The sequence below is a fragment of the Vanessa tameamea genome, chromosome 17, assembly GCF_037043105.1.
Source record: "Vanessa tameamea isolate UH-Manoa-2023 chromosome 17, ilVanTame1 primary haplotype, whole genome shotgun sequence".
NCBI lineage: Eukaryota > Metazoa > Arthropoda > Insecta > Lepidoptera > Nymphalidae > Vanessa > Vanessa tameamea.
Window position 1 is genome coordinate 2,152,830 of NC_087325.1, and position 15,083 is coordinate 2,167,912.

Below are 15,083 nucleotides of genomic sequence, written 5' to 3' on the forward strand. Positions count from 1 at the left end.
GAATATGCAGAAACACTTAGATATCTACTCCTTTTTAATCAGTATACCAAAAATAAAATTTCATGTTTCTAACTTAAAAAAATCCATACGAACGTTCAACCCCTATTTCACCCATTTAGGGGTAGAATATCCAAAATTCCCCCCTGAGTGGGTTTCATGATATGTTATTTTATAAGTGTACAGCGTAAAATATAAGTTTTATGCTTCTAGTTCTAAAAATTCTAAATATGACAATACTTTCAACAACTTACAACCTTTCATCCCCCTTTTCAACCCTTTACAGCACTTTTTCCAAGTAAAAAGTAGCCTATGTCCTTTCTCAGGCTCTAGACTATTTGTATACCAAATTTCATTTAAATCGGTATAGTAGTTTTGGCGTGAAAGCGAGACAGACAGACAGACAAAGTTACTTTCGCATTTATAATATTAGTTTGGAAGTATGGATTGTTATTTCAATCGCTAGAGAGCTCCGATAATAACCGCGTCCGATCGCTGCTAAATTCAAAGTGCTACAGGGAGAACCGCGGCCTCCGACGCGCCTTTAGCACGCTCCCGCCGCCCCGGCCGGCCGGTACCACCGCAAACGCTACGTTCCGCAATTTTTTAATCTGTAATATCTTCGAAAATATTCATTTAAATCATATGCTGTAAAGGGCCATATAGATCAATATTGAATCAACAATGTATTTAAGGGATTTCATTGGATAAGGATTAATGCTGTATAGGTTAAAATCGCTTCGAAAATTAGCCAATATTTGTGGTAAAAAATAAATGACAAAAAAATGTTAGTGGGGGTTGTCACTTACAGATAGATACATACCATCGTGGACTTTTTTGTAGACATTTTTGAGGTGTACAATTCTGTAGTACATTATTTTGATCTATCTAGTAGGGTTCAGCCAGCGTTTACAATGTAAGCGCAAAAAAATGTATAAATTTACGACATCACATTAGAAACTTTTAAAATGATCAGTGTTACTTAACTATATTGTCTATGTATTCTATACAAAAACCTTCCTCTCGAATCACTCTATCTATTAAAAAAAACCGCATCAAAATCCGTTGCGTAGTTTTAAAGATTTAAGCATACAAAGGTTCATACTGACAGAGAAAGCGACTTTGTTTTATACTATGTAAAGATGACTATATCATACATTTATATTCGTGAAGAGATAATAATGAAACGAATTGTGTTACAAAATACGAAGGGAGGAATATTTTAATACAATTCTAATAATAAAATATAACATAATTTTTATCTTCAACGGTTTGTGCATTTCGTATTAGAATATTGTTATCGTATTTCGTTCAATTAGAAATTTTAACTTACAACGGTTCACCAGATCTCTACCAAACAGTTATTCACACTTAGTATTGTTGTGTTCCGGTTTGAAGTTCGAGTAGGTCAGTATAACTGCAGGCATAAGATAAATAATATCTTAGCTCCCAAAGTTAGTGGCGCTTAGGTGTTATGTAAGGAATGGTTAATATTTCTTAAAGCACCAGTTTCTATGGGCGTTAGTGACCATATACTAGCAGGCGGCCCATTAGTCATTACCATTTATAAAAAAAAATACTATCTCTACTTTTAAAACCTCCATTTTAATATAAAACTAAATTTAAATTAGTAGTAATAGTTCACAGGCCCAAAGACAATAATATCTCGTGTTACGGTGTTACGGTTTGAAGGTTCAGTGAGCTAATCAAATTATATATAAGGGATATATTATCTTATAAATTCCCATGGTTGGCCGCGCACCGACGCCTAAAGAAATGTTCTTCTTTTTTTACATTTTATCTTTTAATAGGCGGTGCACTTTGCCTGTATATTATAAAGATAAAATCCAATTTTATATCCATTTATATAGATATACCTATTGTATTATACCGAAACACGCATATAAACACAGTGTTTTATTATGTCAAACACTGTTGACTCAGGTCTCATGATTGGCACAATATTGGCACTATGAGATTTTATAAGGAAAATTCCACCTTAATAAAACACGTGGCTAGCGGCAAATATATCACTTGTTTATCATTATAATCTGGTAGCCGAAATTATAAATGATAAGATAAATTAATTAATCCTTACAAAATCATCAACAATGAAAAAAGTATAAAAAAATTATATTGTACTATATTGTAAATAATATAATTTTTAAAGGAATATATAACTGGCAACATCAGGTTTCATAATGACGTAATAGTGATAAGCTTTGTGGTCTAATAAGGAAACCGGTATCTTTTTAAAACTGAACTGGTTATCTATCTATTGTGGTCCTTAATGAATAAATAAGTAAAAGAATTCGTCAATTGTAAGATAATTATTGGAATCTTATTATAACTTATTACCAAGGAAAAACTTTTTATAGGAATAAAATTGATACAACATTTATTTAATACTAAAGCTACCAGTCCTGGCTTCGCACGGGTAGAATTAGGGTGTCCACTAGGGTATCCCTTGAATTTCAACTTCGATATATTTTTACTCATACCTTCTTAAAACTTTAGTAATAACCCAATATTGCCTAGAAAAAAATATAAGGCCGTTTTATTAAAGATAACCCGTGCCGACTTCCGATTTATTGTTCTCCATACCAGTTCCGCGGGTATTGCGCTGCGACCACTAACTACGTATTGTGTTTGTCATTTTTTACGTTATTTTTAAGATTTTTAGTGCGTTATTGTTTATTGCAAATATTTATAAATATTTCGATAGAATTACGAAATGATAAACACCATATTTTCTTTATCGGATTGTCAGCCGTCAAATAAAAGGTGCAAAATTACCATCTAATCGACAAGTTCCCACAGTCAATAGTGTAGGTGAAACTTGTACAATATTCGCGAAGTTAAGCGGACTGTCAGTAAAGTGCAAATCTTGTGATTAGGAAGTGATTTTGATTAGCAAGAATTTTAACAAAGACATTTCTGACCTGAAAAAAAATCGAAAAGATGTGGAAATAATGTCATAACACCTGAACTTGTCGCAGCTTTATGTCTATGCCCAATAAGCATAAGAGACTCCGTTTATATTCTTCATTCGGTTTTAGAAGCGCTTATTCTGAGCAGAAATTAATAAATCCTCGGTTCAGAATATTATTATGAAGCTAAAAAAATCCAGGGCAGAATCAATAAAAACTGACTTTCAGAAAAATGTACCTGACGAAGTCACAGACTTTTTGGATGGCAAAATATTAAAGTTAAAACTACTAAAGCTGCGACACAATATGTTTACAAGAATATTACATAATTATATTTACAATATTAAATATGCTTTCGAAAAAAGAACAGTGATCGGACCATCATTGTATAGGCACGAGGACGAAAGGTAAACTTCTAACAACTAGTTTCCGAATTCGCAATGTATTCAACATTCTTCTTGGAGATGGATGTAGTCGTTTCTATATTTATAATTTTATTAATAGTAATTTTAATTTAAAGTTAAAAAAACACATTACTCCTACAAGATATTAATGATAAAGAGGAAGTGACTTAGTATTTGTTGATTCACAGGAAGGATATATATTAATTTAATTGTACTTTATTGACAAAAGTTCTACAATTTAAATGCTGGAAAAGACTAACTATTCAGTTTCTTATCGGTTCTTCTTGGTAAACTCTACTTTCCGAAACAGTGGCAGCACGACGATTCAAAAGTGCTATTATGAGCCTACTTGAATAAAGAATAAAATATTAGAATCATTTTGATTTGTTTTGTTAAACCTTGGCTCGAATGCACTAAGGCGACGAAAGCTCCTATCCAAAATGTGTGCTTCTTAAAGGCGCTTAAAGAGTATGAAAATTAATGTAAAAATGTATAAAGTTTATATAAGCAAATTTAGCCATCACTCATGGTATTTATGTGAAGAGGCAGTCACTGTATCACTTTTTAATGATGAAGATAATAACAAATGAAAGTGATTGCCAACTTAAACAGGGATTAAAACTCAGATTTTGGCAAACGTTAAGTTTCATCCAAGGGAGAACTGACCTAAAAATTGTTGTGCGTTTTTTTACATTACTTGATGTATTTATTTTTGTTATTTAAATTGTTTTTTCTTTAAAACACTAGATATTTTCTTCTTGGAATGGTAATGCTACTTTTTTGGAAACTAAAAATATCGTAAAAAAAAAAAAACGTTTAATCGTTTGATCGTTGTAAATGACTCTGCTGAAAGGGCGGTCAAATTAATGCAAGATTTTAACGGAATTATAACAGTTGAAAAAGAGTAAAAAAAATTCTTGTTGTACTGTGTCCAGGAACATAAAAGTTTGTATGCAGACTGTAAAAAACTACATTAAAGATCAGTTACCCCTGATTGATTATTATTATTTTATATTTTTAACTAAAGAATAATGTTTATCTTATTTTATTTCAATTCTTATTCACTTCATTTGTTGTATTTATATATAGTTTGATATATATTTACGTTAGTTTTATAGCGGTCAAAACTATCAGGTAAATAAATGACTTTTAATAAACTTTGTAACTTGGTCGGCACGGGTTGCGATCATGTAAAAAAGAATGAAATTTCATATTTGAGTATGTTTTAGCATTTATAAAAAAAATAGAGGGTATTCATATCGAAATTTAAAAAAAATAATTTTTTGGTCATGTAAGGGACACCCTAGTGTCCACATCAAACGTTTACAAACATACCAACAAAAATCTAGTTCTTTTTGGGATGGGAGCCTTCGAACAGCTGTACAAAGAATAACTCACGAAGTCTCATCACAATCAGATGAATGGTTTCGATACGTACATACAAATATTAATTTATCTTTATTAAGAAATTCAACATAGGCCATAATATTATATTAACGTTGTCATACGATTACATACTTTAATAAGCGTCTCTATATTTAGCCACTAGACCAACGAGGCAGTCAAATAAAACCATATACGACTTCAGATAAATTTCACTTGAAATTGTCTAAGTTTTATCTAAACCTATAAAAGTATTTTAAAGAGTAGAGTTTGTAGTGTTTTTAGTTCTTTCGTGCTCATCTTAAGATCGCCTAGTCTGATTTGAAACAACCAATGAGCGTTCAATCAAGCAAAAAGGCTGAACATATTTCGATGAAATTTGGAATAGAGATATCTTATACCTTGACCTGAAGCTGTAAGACCTTATCAACTCACCGTATTATACTTTATGAGATTCAAACATACAAATACTGCTAGTTAATTTAAATACAGATATGATAACAATTCCAGAATAGCCGGAACAGAGCCGCGTGCAAATATTCTTTCAGCATTGATGTAAATTAAAATAACAAAAGGTATAATTTCTATTATCTACGTACATCACACATCACAAGGACATGAATAAATGACACGCATAAAGATTAACATATTCATAGATAAATATAATAATCTGTCTGTTGATAAACTTATTTTTTTCGACCATATCCAAAGATAAAGGGTTATTTCACGGCACGGTATATACATTGTCAAGTCTGTTGTGTGTATAATGGTCCAGAGAGCACGTTAATCTTAAACGATGATTAGGGCCAATTGGAGCAGCTTGGTGAAGTATTTAACACAAGTCTCATTGTATTATCTTATGATTGGACTAATTCACATATTAAAAAAGCTTTGTTTAGATGTAGGGGTTTGTGAAAACCTGCGTGGGTAGGTGCCACCCGCTCATCACATAGCCTACCTCTAAACAGGAATATATAGTATTAGCCAGTGCAATTACTGGTACAATGGACATAACATCATAGTTTCCAACATTGGCGGCGCATTGGCCGTGTAGATGTTCGATATTTTTTGCGCCAATGTCTAAAATATATAAAAAAATTAATAGTGCTACCAATATTGTTATTTCAGACGATTATGTAAGAGCATTGTTTAATTTATTATCAGTGTATAATTAATTAAAAATATTTGCGTCATTGTGAACTTTAATGTTAGTACGATGCACTTTTCCATTCGAATCACAGAATCCAAACTTACGCAGTAATTAATCTGAAAGCGGCCTCAATACCTATCCGCTTTTGATGGTTCAGCAAACGCAGTAAAAGCGTGTAGAGTGTAAATAAGTAGACATAGACTCAGACGTGTAATTACGCAGATCGATAAACACCCACGTGTGGCGAGAAGCTATTTATTGCGTGCGCCGATATGCGTTCATATTTACATTTACTTTAAGATTTCGAATGATAAACCTGTGTGTACATTCGAATTAAAAAAAAACATATTTGGAATTAAGCCATTACGGATAATAAGGCCGTGTGTACATTGAAAATACAATAATTTCTCTAACAATGTACAGCCATTACATACGAGTAACAAATGAGTATATTCAAGTTAAAAAAATAATTTAATATCTTTAATTCAGTTCATTCAGTCGTTACGAAGACTGAAGTTACAGAAAGATAATTGAGATTATTTAACTAACTAACACAAATGTAGTCGTCAGTATTGTATTTAGTTTTTTTTTTTTTTTTGCTTATATTTTAAATCGGATTAATAGAATAATTAAGATACCAGCAAAAGTGTAACAAAAAATATTAACATGTAATATTTAAGTTAATTTAGTTAATCTGTGAACGAAAAACCTTTTTGTCGGCATATATATAATAAGATTATGTTCACAAATCCTGTTATTTCACTTCACACTGTACGATATTATTTAAATCAATGTTCAGTTTATGGATAGTAATCTTAACAAAAATATTACTTACAGATAATATATTTGTTACAATAAACTTGTTTTAAAATAAGATTTAACTAGACTAATATATATTTAATGCGTGAGTGTCTCATGAGAGATGGTGAAACTTAAGGATAGGGAGTAGTATTTTTTTCTGCCATAAATTGTTTAATTTCTTGTGTTTTTGTGTGCTATTAGTTTATAATTTACGTCATTTTCACACCAAAACGTAACGTAAGAAGTACATTGCAAACATTACATTAAAAATAATATTTGAGTTTAGATTAAATTCTTATGTATTTTCTAGTCGCCAGTGTACTTGCTGCGTTTGTTTTATTACTTTTAGGATACGTATTAAATAGTTTTTCATGTTTAAACCACTGGTTAACTTGTAACTTGAACGCGATTTAATGAATGTATGCAAAGTCACGCAGATACATCATCGTTCTATGATTGCGATGATATAATAATTATTTTAGTCATAATTCGAAACTTAGTCTAGGTCATTTGTAGTATTATTATGTTTTTTATTATTATTATTAGTTTATAATTATTAGTATATTTGAAAGTATAAAGAAAATTCGTAGTGCCAGTACTTTTACGACTAAAACTGACCAAAAATACAAGTATGAATTCTTTAATTAAGTAAATCTTAATAAAAGGATCATTATTATTGCCACGGATCATTTAGCGCGGGATTTCTTTTATAGAATTTATTTCATCAAAAATTCCATATAGATCGTGATGATCGTGGAGAAGTTAAGCCCATAAAGAGTTCTATGCATATAATTTAGATGTAACTCTACTTGAGTAAGAATGACATACGTTAAATGTTTAACATCCATTGTTTTTAATTTTTAAATTATTGAATAGAAAAATATAAAAGAACTTTTTTGGCAACGAGTTCTAGTAACTGAATATGAATTAGAACTTACTATGCTGACCTTTGGAATCGTTGATCTACGATGTATGACAAGTTTACGTGGCAACTATTAAAATATGGTGTAGCGATTATTTGGACAACACTCGAAACAAATATAAAATAATACAAATATTCATTACCGTATACGAAGAATTTTACTGTCATTTTTATATAACTGCTGTCAAATCAGATTGGATCAGTTCCTTCTAAATACAATAGCCATTGCTCCAAATACAGTCAGTGAAGTTCATGTTCAGAATACTGTATTTTTCTTTTATATAATTGTGGATTAGTTGAGTGAAGTGCATTATTCGCGGCATACACATCAAACTAAATGAAATCACTACATAAACCTGGTAAGGTTTTTTTATAATACAAATGAATAATGCAACTTCCGAATAGCAAAACATTCCTATTTCTGAAAGCTTTATGCAAGGAAGCAGACGTACCTGTTTTCTTTTGAGTGGTATTTGTTGTTTGACGAGTGCAGGCGGCGGTGGTGGTTGAGTCTCGCGCGAATCTCTCGCAGCGAGCTCGTCCAGCAACGCACCGCACTTTTCGCGGTCGCGCTCTTCTTCTGACACCAGTAGGAAACGTCGCCATCGTGTCGAGTCGAATCCCCAATGGCACGTGCGGTGCTCCGTGCCGTGCGAGTGGCACACGAACCGTCGCGGCCCGTACACCCCGCGGCACTCCATGCACTGCACTAGCCCTAGCTCTGGAGCGCACACACCTCGGGCGCCTCCGAAACACTCATGATACACGCGGAACCCTGGTAGCTTACGAGCTGCCGTCGCCGGTGCGTGCAGAAGCGCCGCGCACAGGCGCTCTGCATCCGTCTGGGTGATCAGCCCGCACGAGGGCGCCGAGCGCGGCAACACGCCCGTTGATTTCAGCTCGTGCAATTGCTCTGGTGTACAACGCGAACAGTAGATCTGCAACTCGTCGCAAACACGGTTGATCTGTTCCAGGCTGAAGTCCGTCAGCACTGATGTAAGGATCTGCGGCAAGCATAGGCGCCGCTCGCCTCCCACGCTAAAGCAGGAGATAGGTTCGCCCTCAAGTGCGGTCTCGCCGCGCTCGCCCAGCACAGGGTCAGCAGCGAGCAGGATGGGCGGCGCGGCGCGAGGTGGCGGTGGCGGCGGCGCGGCAGTGGCGCGCGCCCCCGCGGGACCACCGCCCCCGCCCGGGCCTTGCAGGCTGCGCGGGGCGCTGGCCTGGTACGTCCTCAGCACGGAGGTAATATGCGGCGTCACCACGTCCATGGTCGCCGCGATTGAGCGGCGATTCTTGGCCTCCGCCCGTCTAGCGCCCGACGGCGGGCGCGCGCGCGTCGCGCTCCGCGAGCGGCCCGACCATGTCTGCCGCCGTCCGCCCGTCGCCCGCCGCACGCACCGCGCCGCCGCGCGCCCACCCGGCGTCTCCGCCCCGTCGCCGCTCGCGAAACCGTGCAAAAATAAGCGGCCGAGGCCAGTATCTCGCCGAAATGAAGCCCACCCGTATTCGAATTTGTGCAAATGCTCGATCCGGCCGTTCGGCCGCGAATTCCAAATGAAAAGGTCGCACGTCGAACGTCCGAGTCGGTCGTCGACGTATTGCGGGCGCGGGAGACGAGGGCGTGGATTCCGACGAGCGGGCGCAGTCAAAGCAGCAGACGGATGGCTCGGCTACTGGAGAGTCTAGCCGGCGCCCCCCGCGCCGACACGCCGCCGCGCCGAGTCACGTGACCGACCTTCCCGTCAAAATATCCAGAATGGCGGCGCGATCCGCGCTCCGCCTGTGTCATAGATGTGCTATACTAAAATCTCCATATAGGTAAAAAGATAATTATCTAATTAGATTCATATTCCACCCCAACTGTGAGAAATTCTTCAACTGTGTAAAACTTCTAATGAGAAATTAATACACTTATTGGAATTGAGACTATTATTCCACATAAGTAAAAAAAAAATGTGTACTATTTATAGAATTACATAAAATATCATTTTTGAAAATTATATTTTTTTATTACTAATTATTTAATTTACTTCGATTACTTATTTCATTATTAGGAAGAGAATAAAGATTAATGAATTATTTCTTAAAATACAATTTTTCTTTTTTATTTTCAGAGACCAAGTCATTTTTGCCATTACATTGTGTTTTGGGTTTCATGTATCTGTGTTTATAATCTATGAAAGCGCGACACGCGCGGGGTATCGGCGGGACGCGCGGCGGGAGGGCTGCGGGACGCGGGGCAAGGAGGCAGCTGCGTCTAGTGCGACGGCTCGCAGATCTGTGAAAACTGCTTTTAAACACAAAACTACAAAGAAAATAGAACTCTATTTGTAGAGTGCTATAAACTATTTTTAAATATAACACAATATAAATATAGCGTTATATCCAACGGCATTATCAAATCCAACTCAATTCCAAAACCATAAAGTATGATTTACAATAGCGGCACCAAACAAAGCGTTTAATAATCGTGCTGCTGAGTACCCATACATACATTACATTCCGTATTTTTCTGTAGTGATACTTTACTAAGACTCGTTACGTCATATTCTGCTAGTAATCATTTGGAACCTAGTTAGTAGCTAAATAAAACTTTCGCGTTTTCTATGACGTTTCGGTAACTTAATTTATTTAGTTCACGTACTTTGTTAAGTTAGCTTTTTTATAATTTCGAATACCAGTTAAATTTGAAGGCTTAGAATAAGCTTGCTTATACCTTTATACCTCGTACTTGTTAAGTTATATTACTTATTTCTTAAAGAACTCTATTTTGAGTAACAAACCTCAAAATGTATTAAATGGTACTTGTGTATTTTCATTTTCAATGTAAGCGCCGTTTATACAGTAGTAGTAGTACACCTCACTGATACAGTTAATAATTAAATAGAGCACTCTAGTTAATGCGACGACCTAAAGAAACTGGCAGAAGTTCGAGCGGTCACAGAACAAAACAAATCTTGGAAGAAAACAATGTACAAAAATTGTTTTAAGAAATAATTAATCAAAATATTACATAACTTATTTTTATTTCTTTTTATTATAAGACTAACGTCCTAAGAGTTTACGGAAAAAACCTGTAATGAATATTTTTAAAATTCATATGGACAACAAATAATATTCGAATATAACGAAGCAAGAAAAAAACAAGCGTACAAATGTTATATCTAATATTCCTAATATTAATTAGTCCTTATATTATACCTGTTAAAATGTATAATATATGTATACGATTGATTTTTATATATTGTGTAATTGGGCTAACAAAGTTTTCTTATAATTTTACTCCGCCATCTTGAACATACACACATTTTTTTTTGCAGTAAGTCTTTTCGGCGTGATATGAAAATTACGATAATTTACTTTTTCGTTGCCGTTATTACGCTCTACAATTTAGTTCATATAAAATTTTGACCTACCGTTGATCGTTGTCGAAATATCGAACAAGAAATTAAAAATGAAGAGATTGGAATTTTCTTTTTGCTGTTTTCTTTCTGTTGATACATTTAGAAAATATATCTATTAATAAACTTGCAAAGCATGTTTATTTTTCAGATTTTTTTAAAAAACACTTTTATTCTTAAAAATCAAAGATCAGAAGATGTCTGATACCTCACCGAACATGCGTAAAATAAGTTAACGCTGTAACCTAACTAGCACAATATTAATAAATAGTAAATATTAATTGCATTAACTTTTATTACTTTGATATCGAAAAAAAATTAAGATTGGATTGGAATTAGAAAAAACACTGAAATTACTCTAATTAAGATTCAACAATAACTTGCTTACAGTTAAAATGAGGCTTGTTAAATCCATCGCATCACAAATATTTTGTTTCTGGTAGTTAAAAAATACTTACGTATACGTACTAGAAATTAGGTTTAGTGGCGTGCTGTGGTCTCCTAATGTCCAATGTAGAGGACAAATATAATTATGATGATAATGAATGCATTTAATATATTATTTATTAAAGGTGAAAAGAATAAAGTCTGTCTGAATGTATGTCTGACCATAAATTATCTACTAATACCTTAAAATGTAAGTCGGTATTTTAACGAAATACAGAAGATCTAAGCCTAGTTATATAAACATATAAGATTAATGTAAAGATATACGTAATATTCACAAATATTTTTTTATCGTTAACTTCTTCGTCTCTCTCTCAAGTTCGTGGTAGAATTTTTGATGTGTCATCAGTTTTTCCTACTGCCTTCTACGTTAGGAAATTACAATGCTGAATCAAAACATTATTCGTTGTCTTTGAAAATTAGTGTTTATTCTGTTATCTTATATTGATGCTATCAGTATGGGTGTACTTCCGTTTAGTCAGGATCATGTAAATTAGATAAACTCTCTTAAAATATTTAAATAGCATCGTGGTATATCACATTTGTAGAAAAGAGGTCTTTTTCACTTACTGTTGTAACTTGTTTTAAGAATATAACAGCATTTTTGGTTACAATCGAATTTGCATTGAGTATGTAAATTGGATCTCTTAAGCTATGTGTTTTTTAATATAATTAATATAATTATTACATTAATGAATTATATAACATTTCGTATCTATAATGATTTCCGTTGGACTTTGTCGCACGTTTGTCTGGGGTTATCGTTATGTGTCAGTAGTGGTAACTCCAAAGAACAATTGATTTACATTGTTAGTTTTATTATAACTATAACTTATACAAAGGAATGTATCCATACTGTTTTTAGCCCTTAAGCGGCATATTTGTAAATATGACCTAATTGAAGTTATCGATTTGATTTAATTTTTAAAGAACTTGCAATTTCTAATTAGAATATTTAAATATAGAAGACCCTATTTAGTACTTATCTTAATAATAAAATTATTACAGATTGTGGTGATGTGGAATTTAAACAAAGTACTATGATTTATAAAGACAATTTACTTTCTCAAACATTTTAATTTTAAAATAATTGTAAATTCATAATATAATATTATAAATACTTTACATACGGCACATTAAAATACGCGTAAGTTTTATAAACGCTAAATTACTATAACCCAAAACACTTTGCTAGATAATAAAGATAATTTGGCATTCGTTTCTTTCTTCCACAAATAAATAATTTATCTTCCTATTTTCGGATACTACCTATATTCATTGTATAAATTCTTTATTTGAATTGACAAGTATCCGAGTTTATATTAATTATCTGTTTTAAAGGTTTGTTTAGTTTTATCTGTGTAAAGTCTGTATCTAGAAAAGCAAAAAACTAGTCTTTCGAATTGTCAATCATTGACATTTATACTATTCATTATATCAATGTTGTAGCAGGTTTTTTGTGCAAAATCCCTTCACTGATTAAAAATTAATAACATTCGGCGTTAAGCCTTCAAGTAAGTAACAGACATAGATGGTTAGTAAATTATTGACTGCCGTTTTTTTTAGCTTTAAAATGGCCTTGAAAAGTAGGCTTTTTTATTGTCTCATTTGGACTTAATTATAAATAAACTTTATGTTATATTTATACTTATGTTACAGATTTTGATGGATCCCTGGGGTTGTGAAATTGTAGATTCGACAGTTGCTTCAGAATTCGAAGACGATTTTAAACCAGAGAAGAGTGATAAATTAGCAGACTCGGCGGACTATCTTGCAGTACTGGGTAATGATGTTGTTATTTAATAGCTTTATCAGTTAAACACATGTTTGTGAAGTTATTATATCAATTGTTTTAATTACAAGGTTATCTAAGGTTCATTTCACAGCTAAATTGTTGTCACATTTTGAAATACCGCAATAATTAACGTACGTTAAATTGGTTACTTTTTATTATATTTAAAATTTTTCAAATATCTCAATTAATAGTACTATATATTTAATTTCAGAACGGAAACTTAAGGCACTTAAGAAGAAGAATAAGGTTGTAGAAAATTTAGCAGCATATAGAGCCGACTGTATTGACAGATTAATGAGAGAAGGCTGTGATTTAGATCCAGTAATCGGTGACACTGAAGCAGAGAAGCTGTTGCAGGAGTGACTTGTTGATTAAATCTCTGTAAGTAACCATGGCTTCATCATCATCTAACATAGACTTGTCCGGACCATCCTTCTGTGTTGTCACTGGTGCGTCTCAAGGTATAGGTAGAGCCATTGCTGTGGAAATATCGAAACATCTTGGACCCCAATCGCTCATGTTGCTGTTGGCTCGTAAGAAGCAAGAACTTGCTGTTACTGCTAGTCTCTGTGAGTCAGACAAGGTTAAAGTCTTATATAATTCTGTTGATCTCTCCACTGCTTCTGAAAAAGAAATGAATCAGATCCTCAAACAGGCTATAGGTGGTCATGAGGCTATTGACTTCTCAAACTGTCTGATTTTCCATAATGTTGGTTCACTTGGTAACTTGGCAGTGGAAACATCAAGGATGGAGAACATTGAGGAGTTTAGACAATACTATGATCTGAATGTGTTTAAGGTAATCTCCCTAAACACTCAGTTCCTCAAAATTTTTGAGGAAATTGAAGACAGGATTATTATTGTTAACATAACATCACTTTGTGCGATCAAGCCCATGGGAGGTATGGCCTACTATTGTAGTGGAAAAGCTGCTAGAGAAATGTATTTCCGAGTCTTAGCAGAGGAAAAGAAACAGATAAAAATACTGAATTACTCCCCTGGGCCCGTGGAGACAGCTATGATTGACAATGTGCTGGAAGAAGCTGTCAATGAAAATCTGAAAGATGTTTTTCAATCGTTCAAAAGTCAAGGCACATTGATAAAACCAGAGATTACAGCAAAGAAGTGCATGAAGGTTTTACTCTCTGGAAAATTTGCTCCAGGAGAACATGTTGACATCTTTGATGTTGAATAAATTATGATTATTACTCTTTAAAAATGAATCTTTCCAATTTTTTAAGTCTAGAATATCTTGAATGTGGTAAATTTTTGTGATTGTTATTATATAATATGATGCTTGAAAGTTGTCATTGAATCTCATTCCTAACATGTTCTTGTTGAATAGAGTAGCATTTTTAACAAGTTGATATTTGTAATTATCAATATAATTCTAATTACATTCCATTATATGTGTGTCTAATGTATGTGCTTAAAATATATTTATGAATGCAATTCATATTATTAAATAAATGCTTGAATTTGAATTGTGTTTTCAATGTCCCCCCTTTTTATTAATATATGAGTTACATTCATAAGTTTTTTTTACCCTATTATTGTTTTTTCTTTATGTTTTGAACTCAACAAATAATTTATGGTATAATGTTGTCATTCTATTGTGAAAGTATTATTGTTTCAATATTGAATAACCTTAATGTAGGTTAATAACATTGTTACCTTGACCCTCATACTCAATCATGTGCTAGTAGCTAATAGAAAAATAACTCGACAATTGAACAAGTTAAGTCACAGAGACTAGTGAATTGAGGTGATTTAAATTTAATTTAAATGCATAAACATTTTAAAATTTAAACCAGGAACAAATTGTATATCTTAAATTTATATGATTCATTATA

At 33.6% G+C, this 15,083-nt stretch overlaps 2 protein-coding genes across 2 annotated transcripts in view; one reads left to right on the forward strand and one right to left on the reverse strand.

The window, feature by feature from the left end:
* Snoo (Sno oncogene) overlaps positions 1–9,462 on the reverse strand; it is a 65,587-nt gene extending 56,125 nt beyond the window's left edge. The window contains exon 1 of the mRNA XM_064217600.1: positions 8,040–9,462. Within this exon, the coding sequence (XP_064073670.1) occupies positions 8,040–8,855 (816 nt within the window). The 5' untranslated portion in view covers positions 8,856–9,462. The remainder of the gene's footprint in view (positions 1–8,039) is intronic.
* Positions 9,463–12,767: 3,305 nt separating this feature from the next.
* LOC113400356 (sepiapterin reductase) lies at positions 12,768–14,714 on the forward strand. Its single transcript, XM_026639905.2, has 3 exons — positions 12,768–12,949; positions 13,095–13,218; positions 13,442–14,714. The coding sequence occupies exon 3, from the start codon at positions 13,622–13,624 to the stop codon at positions 14,423–14,425; it is 804 nt and encodes a 267-aa protein (XP_026495690.2). The 5' UTR covers positions 12,768–12,949; positions 13,095–13,218; positions 13,442–13,621; the 3' UTR covers positions 14,426–14,714.
* The last annotated feature ends 369 nt before the right edge of the window (positions 14,715–15,083 follow it).